Below are 8,432 nucleotides of genomic sequence, written 5' to 3' on the forward strand. Positions count from 1 at the left end.
TCAAGGAGGTTGTTTGGACTTTTCACCCTCTTCGATCTTAATATACCACATGCTTCTCTCCCGCATGGTTTGAAAAAAATAGCATCAGGGTAGCAACCAAGTTATATATCGTGTCCACACCTTCTTTTCAATCTTAAATATTAATTTGTGGTGGTGACAGCTAACAAAGAAGTGTTTAGACTAGAAAACACATGCACGCATGTCACACATAGGTTGTGGACGTTGGAAATCAAAACACAAGCACGCATGATGGTTCATCCTTTCTTCCCGCCTTCGGCCATCATCATCGCATATTAAATTGTTAGGAATCATCTACAACACTATATCAGCCATTAATCCATAAGAATGTATTGTTTTCATCGTCTAGCCACGTTCTCACGGATGAAACTGAGTGGTCGATGCTACCTACGGCTTGACCGCCAGAGGGCGGCCGAGAGTACGAAGAGTTGATATATAAATGGCGTCAAACGGAGATCGAGTTAGCAACTACCTACCACATGACTGGATTAATTTACAGAGTTTGACCAGAAAAACATATGGTTTTTGTTGTGTCCACGTATACGTCATTCATATCGACTTATTAGGGCTGCACGCACTTAAGAAATTTTAACAGTTATACTGATCGATAAAATATATATGCCAGAAATATTATATCGTTAGAAACTTCTTTTGTGTATTAATCTAATGAATTTTTTTGAAGACCTAATGAAATAATTTTAATAGCATGTATCTCACATTTTATTGAACAAATAAATGGTAAAAATTTCTGAAGTATTTAAAGGTTTAATAAACCATGAACGGAGTACATGAGACGGATATATAGGAAGAATCTTAGAATGCGTTGTCTTGACACCTTACGATCTGGCAGTTGTTACTGAAATTCCATCATGATCGACGCTTTCTTCTCGCGATCACAGTCATGACTTGAAGAGCAGAGGTTTACGCATGCGAGCCTACCAATCAGGGGTCCAATCACGCAGTACGGGGCATCTCTTTAACTCGAGACAATGGATTGATAGCGCCAAGTACGGGCCATCTCTTTAGGTCGAGAAAATGGATTCATAGTGCTAAGTCATAGCTAGCTAGATTAGGCGCTTGAACTTTTAGGTACCAGCAACATCACCCACTGTTGTGATCATGGATCGGGATACTCCAACGCCACGGTTTGATGGCGAGCAGTGCACGGAACGGAGTTTCATCGAGTACCGATCGGTGGCTATCATGCCCGTGCTAGCGCAGCTACTCTCTCTTGTCCTGGACACTTGGCCTGCGCTTCTTACGTACGTCTTGGGCCGAAATTCATGTTCCAGATCAAAAGGTTTAGAGAAATTAGACATTCAGACAGAGCATGCATCGGGGTATTGTATACCAGTTAAATAAAAAACAAATGCATCAGTATTGTATGGATTGACGATCACAATATAATTTTTCTGTTCATATTACTCCGCATCTATAAGGGGTTTTAAAGTCATACTTAGTTTAACTAATTTTATGTAGAATTATAATATTAATTCATCAATGGAAATAATATTATTAATAATATAATGCAATGTACTCCATCCGTTCACAATAACTTCGCGTTCTGAGTTTAGTGAAATTGGAACTTTGAACATTTGCTTACGAAAATGTATGAAGCTTTACAATATAGATCTACTATATTACAACCATCGTAAAGTGTGTATTTATACTGCATGTATGTAGTATCATGGATATTGATATATTTTCGTATATAGCAAATCTTAAATTTATCTAAACTTATAATGTGAAGTAAAAAAATGGAGGGAGTATTTCACAACAATAACTTGTTCACAGTCCTGTCATGTCAATATGTATACCCAGTGGTGATTGATGTGCACGCCTAGATAGGTGCAGGTACACCTCGAAACATGCAAATTAACACCATCATGAAGCGGCAACAAAAACATGTGCCTCCACAGTGCTACTCCGAGTACCAAGCTGCAGTTGTGATCCACCTTCCGATCCGACAACGACCCGGAACTCATGTCTGTAGACGCCTGCGCTGCACTTAGTATTACCAAGGAAGGCGCGCGGTGCCTTGAGAAACTTTTCTGAAGTATGGTTTGGTGATTCGTGAGAGGACAAAAGTTGCAGTGTATGGGAGCACGTTATATATGTTGCTGGAGGGAGACGGCAATCTCACGTGTGACGGGCTGGAGACGACAAAATTTTGTGTTTTGGGTGATTGAAAAGTAGCTGGGCCTAGGTGCGAGTGATCAGTCGACAAGCGTGCTGTCGTTACGTTCGTGTTACTAGCCAATTAGCAGCGGTGGACGCATGTGGTCGAGGTGTCATTCACGTACGACGTACTCATATAATGCTGGTATTCGTTCACGTTAGCCCGCGTGCTTTTCTGCGTCCGATCTGCACCGCATCCGTTAAAATACGTGCCCACTAATCTGTCCCATGTCACAGCCAGTCCAATCTAGTTCCGTTCAGCGCTAGGTGTGAAGACCGTGCCAAGCTAAGGTAGCTCGGCATCGCGTGGCTTACTTTGTCATCGTGCAGTGACAATTCCGTCGTGTTGGCTGGTTACATCGAAAGGAGCCAAGAGCCAACGTACGTATCATGGTTTGTTGAGACGCATATATATTGTAGTTGGCGTGAAGATGGATCGGCCCTGCTGCGCGAGCAGAACTTGCGCGGCAACCTCATGCCTAATTTGTCGGTATCTTATCTCGTGCTCATCCTCGAGTGATACCTTGACCGGCTCTCTTTGTTAAGTTCCTGCTACGAGTAATGAGCGCACACGGCGGGCCAGAGTGCCACGTCCCGCGTAGCGTTACCGGTGTGTGTGTCGTTCCTTCACCTGCAAGCTATCTAATCTATTCTACTCTAATATAATTTCGTTTATACGTAAAAGTTGTCACTATAGAAAAACGGTTATATGCCCGCGAGCAGGAGCTATGCTGTCGTAATTTATCGGGGCCCTCAATGTAATCTAAAGTTTTTAGCTGACTACGACAACAAAATGAACCGTCAGCGTAGCAAAACCTTCGGCATGACCGGGCCGGGGGCATTTCCCACGCTATACTGACAGTCACCCCAGGCCCAGCTAGACCGTCGACATAGATTCGTGACACGTGGATACCTCTTGATGGGTACTTCACAGTGTCGAGCTATGCCGGCGGATAGCATTGGCATATTTTTTTTTCTCTTTTTTCCACTTTAATGCTTCAATATTTTATGCACTGGTATGGTGGCACAGTTTGCTAAAATTATCGCATATTGTGTATATGTGTGCATATTGGGATGGCAAGCAATGTTGATGTTGGGGCTTTTTAATTTTCCTCATAATTTTTTTATTTTCTAAATGTCAATTATAGGGCTTTTTGTGAAGCACCTACCAAAAAACAATTTAAAATTGGACCATACAAAATTCCAAGAATACTAGACCATATTGTGTGTACAAATCATTAACTGGTTGCATCTCAAAAGATTCCTATGTACCTGTCGCAAAAAGACAAATAGTGGTCGATTCTGCTGAACGGGAAGCAAATTTAAAAACTACAACTGCTTGATAGTTTGCTCATCGTTTTTCTCAAAATATTATTTTTAGGTTTCCAACGATCTATTTCATGATAGATCTGGTTTTTTTTTCAAAATAATACCCCTAGGTAACAAAGTTCATGCCCTCTGTTTTAGACACATTTTAAATCAAGCATAAGCAAGTCAAAAAATAAAAAATAAAAGTAAAACCTTCGCACTCTATCGTCTTACGTGACCTAGTTTCTAGAAAAAATAACAAACTTGGAGAATCGAAAATATTCTAGAAAAACTTACTCGGAAATAACCTATCATCTACGAAGTTTCATGGCTTTCAAACCGAGTTAGGTCATGATAGAAATCAAGGCATACTGTGTTCAAATGGCCCCGTATTATGCACATGTGGATAGTCAGCCGACGGCAACGACTCTCTGAGATCATGAAATTCGTAAAAGACTTCAAGGTATTTCTTGAAGTAAGGAGAAATATATGTTTTACATCAGATGAACAATTAAGTGTAACAAACGAACAATATTTTTTTTATAGTATATCACTCATAATATTGAACCTGAAGTTTCAAGTTGAACCTGTAGTCTGTTTGGTGCTAATTTTCTCCGAACTGAACATCTGTACTACGCCTTCTTTTGTGAAAAATTGAAGCAGCTCCTAGAAGGCTAGAACTGGAGCACTACGCTGACAAACTCACTGGACCAATTGTGCGTTTAGACGCAGGTACCATTCTTCAGAGTTATAGACTCAACCACAACTCGTTTCAAAAATTTCAAAATTCTAGAAGCAGTGCTATTCATTCGAACAAACTTAGCGAACTGAACTAAATGTAACTTGGACATGTCGATAGGTTTCGGCGTGATGAAGTAGCAAGACCATACACGCTGAGTCGTTGACGTCAAGAGATTTTTCCTGTGACAACAAACCGTTTCAGAGAAGAGAAGGCCACGCGCGCGCAAGGTTTGGATCAAGAGAGCAGGACATGGAGCGAGGCGTTCTTGGTGGCCGCGCAGACCGGGCACTTGTCGACGGCGGCGTCGCAGGCGGGGCAGAGGCATAGGTGCCGGCACGGCAGAACCAGCACGCGGGACTCGCCCTCGCCGCAGGCCTTGCACGCTGCTCTGGACTTGTTAGATGCCGCCTTGTGGTCGTCCGCAGCAGCAGCATCGTCGCCTCCCACGGGGGTCTCGAAACAGCAGGAGCGCGCATCCTCGGCGTCGGCGCCCTCTCCAGCCGCTCCTTCTGCGGCTGCCGCGCCAGGGGATTGGGATTGCAGGAGCTGGTCGAGGGTGGCGCGGAGTCCGGCCACGGCGGCCTCGTGGCTCTTGGCGACGCCAATCCATGCCTGCCCCTCTGCGCTAATCTGGCCGAGCCTCTCCGACAGGTTCGCGTTGCGAGAGCGCGCGAGCTCCAGCGCGGCATCCGCGGCCCGCAGACGCCTCGCCGCGGCACGCTCCGCCGCTAACAGCAACGCCTGGACGTGGCGGCGCCGCGTATCCTCCAGCCCCGCGCGCGTCCGCTCGGTCTGCTCGACAACAGAACGTCCATGAGAATCAGAACCACTCGAGCAGACCAAGAACTCGATTCCAATGGGTCGATGACCGAAGAAAGAGAGTGGTACCTCGACTCGTACAAGCGCGTCAATCTCCATGCCATGGTGGTAGAGCGTCGAGAGCAGGTCCTGCGGCAGGCCGGCGGCATTGGCCATCCTCCCGCTGGTGGACGCCTCGCCAGAGCCGGCCGCCCTGGCCAGCACGTCGCCGACGGCCACGAGCCCCTGCGCGCGCTGGCTCTCCAGGAAAGAAGGCGCCTCCGCAACGACGCGCGCCCGCTTCCTCTGCACGAAACCGTGGTTCCAGGTGTTGTCGTTCCAGGCGAGATCGATGTCGCCGAAAACCGAGTTCCCGATGCATGCCACCGCCGGCGCGCGCCCGGTCTGCCCGTCCAGATAGAGGGATCCGCCGGTCATCGGGTCAATCAGAGGTAGACCCGTGAAGTTGTTGTAGGCGTGGAGGTCGTGGGAGAGGTGGTGCGCCTGCACGGCCATGGCCAACTACGCACCTCCTTTTCTTGGCGATGATAGAGGGAGGGCGAGGAACGGATTGGGAGATGGACGTGGAGGCCTATGCGGAGAAGGTTTTATACGCGCCGCTCCTGCGGTTGGGGAGGAGCCCGTAACATGGAGTTTGGGCCATCCCAGATAATTTCCAAAAAAAAGGGCCATCCCAGATGAGCACCGTAGCAGCCTAAGGGCATCCCCACTCGTCGAGGACCCCGAGCGCCGTTTTTCTTATACGGACGGCGAAATTCGGTCCAATCGCGCTCCCGGTTCCTCGATTTCATCCGGATTTGGGCCTTCATCCATCCGGCGAGCCCACGCCATCCCCGGTCCTCCGAGGCGCGTTCGGGGACTCCGGACAAAGCGAAAGCGCGCGAAACGCCGAGAAATCTCTCCCGCGCTTTCGCTTCGTCTTCGCCGCAGAGGTGGACACGGCCGGTCAGCGGCAGACGCATCATCTTCCGCGCGTAGTAAAGGTTGCCGCCGGTCAGCTCGCCACGGACGCGTAGCATCCACGCGGCATTAAATCGCGGCTCCAGCCCCGCCTAAATACCCCGCTCGCCGCGACACGTCGCACCACTCTTCCTCTTCCTCTTCCCTCGACCTCTTCCCTCGACAAGATCCATGGCGTTCAACGACGAAGACGGCGCGGCCAACAACGGCTTTCCCCGCCGGTCGCTCCACGCGTGGGAGGGGCACCTACGGCGGTGGGAACAGGAGCTCGCCTCCTACGACGGCCCGCCGCCTCCGCCTCCGCCTCCGCGCAACAACACCGTCGGACGCAAGCGTTGGTGGAGCGTGCCGGGTCGGACGCTCGAGGCCATCCTCGAGCACATCGAGGGCGGCAACTTCCTCCTTCTGACGATGCCCCCGCTGTCGAGGGCATCGGCCAGCCGCCGCCGGGGAAGCAGCTGGCAGCCACGGCGCATGGCTGCCAGATCCTCGTCGTCCGGTTCGGCGTCGAGGTGGACGCCGATCTCCAGGTCGGCGCCATCATGGGCGCCGGTGAAAACGGAGCCGTCTTCCCCGCCGAGCAACCGGGCGCGTGGCGCCGGGATCGTCATCCGCGAGCCCTCGACGGCACAAGGACGCCTCCGCCCCAAGCGCGAACCGGACACCTCCGGCGAGCGGAAGCGCAAGCCGGCGAAGGTGAAGGTGGAGGAGGCCGCCGACGCCGAGGACGCCGCGATCCTCGAGGCGGTCATGGCGAGGTCCCTCCAGGACCTCGTCCCCACCGAGAACGCCATGCCCCTCGACCAGGCCTGCGCCTGGTCGAGGGAGTAGTGGGAGAAGGAGGAGGCGAAGAGGCAGGCTCGGCTCCTCGAGGACGTCGCTCGCTACTGCCGGCCTGCGACTCCTCCGTCCGGCGTCCCCGTGCCCGTCATCGACCTCGAGGAGTCCGAGGACGAATGGTACAAGCCGTCGCCGTCCCCGCCGCGCGACGGTGGCCGGTGGGGAGACGCCGGCCAGGGCACCAGCAGCCAGGCGCCACCTTTCGATGATGGCGGCGACGGCGACGACTACACGGTGTTCTACCGCCATTTCGGCATGTAGAGCGCCGTGTTTTATTTAGTTTTATTTGTATCCCCCGGCCGAAGTCGAAATATATTCGAATTCGGCCTCTATGTACGAACTTCGCTCTCTATATAGTAAATATCATTAAATTTAGTCTAAATTCAATCGTTTTAAGCCGTATTTTGTCAAGTTTCCGTTTTTCAAATTTAGATCGGCGTCTTCAGATGGGTCTTGAGATTGACAAAGTCACCACAGACGCCGCGCTGTCAATGAGAATATCGCCTCCCACTGCAGAATATTTCGTCTTTAATGAGACACCAAAGTGTCAAACATGGGTTTGAACTCTGGTGGGCTGGAGGTGCCACTACCCTCCTAATCACCCAACCACAGGTTGGTTCTCAAAAAAAAAGGCCCATCCCAAATGAGCACCGCAGCAGCATTTCCATTCGTGTCCTTCAAAAAGAAACACTAAATTTTTTAGGCGTCATCGTGTAAAAAAAACAGTGTCGGTCACGGTGTTTAAAACTTTTCTTTGCGTCTGGCATAGTTTAATAACGTGTTCAAAGTTTTCAAGCCATCCCGAGTGTCGGACACGAGCCGCGACGTGTGACAGGTTGCATAGGGACAGCCGGGTTTTCGCACGCTAGTGACCCAACCTCATTCCAACTGCCACATCGCATACCCTTCCTCTAGGCCATTCCCACCCCACGAAATTTTCGCCGCCACCACATATTCTAACACCGCCCGGCGACATAACCGACTCGCTGACGTCGGCCGCATTGCCCATGTTGGTTCTTCCTTATCTCGCCAGTCGTTCACCATCGTAGAAGGTGCGTCGATTTCACGCACTCTTCTTGCTCACAAGGTGTTCGACTGTATATTTGAGCGGGCTTTTGCACCGTCACGCCTGACGTTCAATCCATTGAGTCATTTATTTATTCATATGTAGAATATGGAGGATGCATATGTTCATGGTGGATGAAGCCAATACTATCGCCGATGACGGTCAAATTGCAGGAGAAAGAAATCAAAGACAAGGCAACAATTGGACGGATATTTTCGTCGGCGATTTAGGATGAATAAGTAGTTGTTCATAAACATAGAGCATTGTGTGAGAGAGTTTGATACCTGCTTCATGATGAAGAAAGATGCGCTCAAACTCTCGGCCTTCTTATACAATTTAGAAATGCCATGCGGCAATGATGATGCTAGTGTATGAAGTTCCTAGAGATCTCAAAGATGAGTACCTACGGATGTCTTAATTCACTGCTCAGAAAGCCATGTACAGATTCTACAGGCAGTGCTTGGGAAGTTTGGGCCACACTATTTGAGAGGGGCTAACCAA

The 8,432-nt window shown here is 49.7% G+C and overlaps 1 protein-coding gene across 1 annotated transcript; it reads right to left on the reverse strand.

Moving 5' to 3' along the window:
• Window positions 1-4,101: 4,101 nt before the first annotated feature.
• Window positions 4,102-5,647, reverse strand: LOC127321082 (probable BOI-related E3 ubiquitin-protein ligase 3). Its single transcript, XM_051350122.2, has 2 exons — window positions 5,135-5,647; window positions 4,102-5,038 (listed from the first exon to the last, which is right to left on the reverse strand). The coding sequence occupies exons 1-2, from the start codon at window positions 5,558-5,560 to the stop codon at window positions 4,481-4,483; spliced, it is 984 nt and encodes a 327-aa protein (XP_051206082.1). The 5' UTR covers window positions 5,561-5,647; the 3' UTR covers window positions 4,102-4,480.
• Between the last annotated feature and the right edge of the window lie 2,785 nt (window positions 5,648-8,432).

Source organism: Lolium perenne, chromosome 2 (genome assembly GCF_019359855.2).
Source record: "Lolium perenne isolate Kyuss_39 chromosome 2, Kyuss_2.0, whole genome shotgun sequence".
NCBI classification, from domain to species: domain Eukaryota; kingdom Viridiplantae; phylum Streptophyta; class Magnoliopsida; order Poales; family Poaceae; genus Lolium; species Lolium perenne.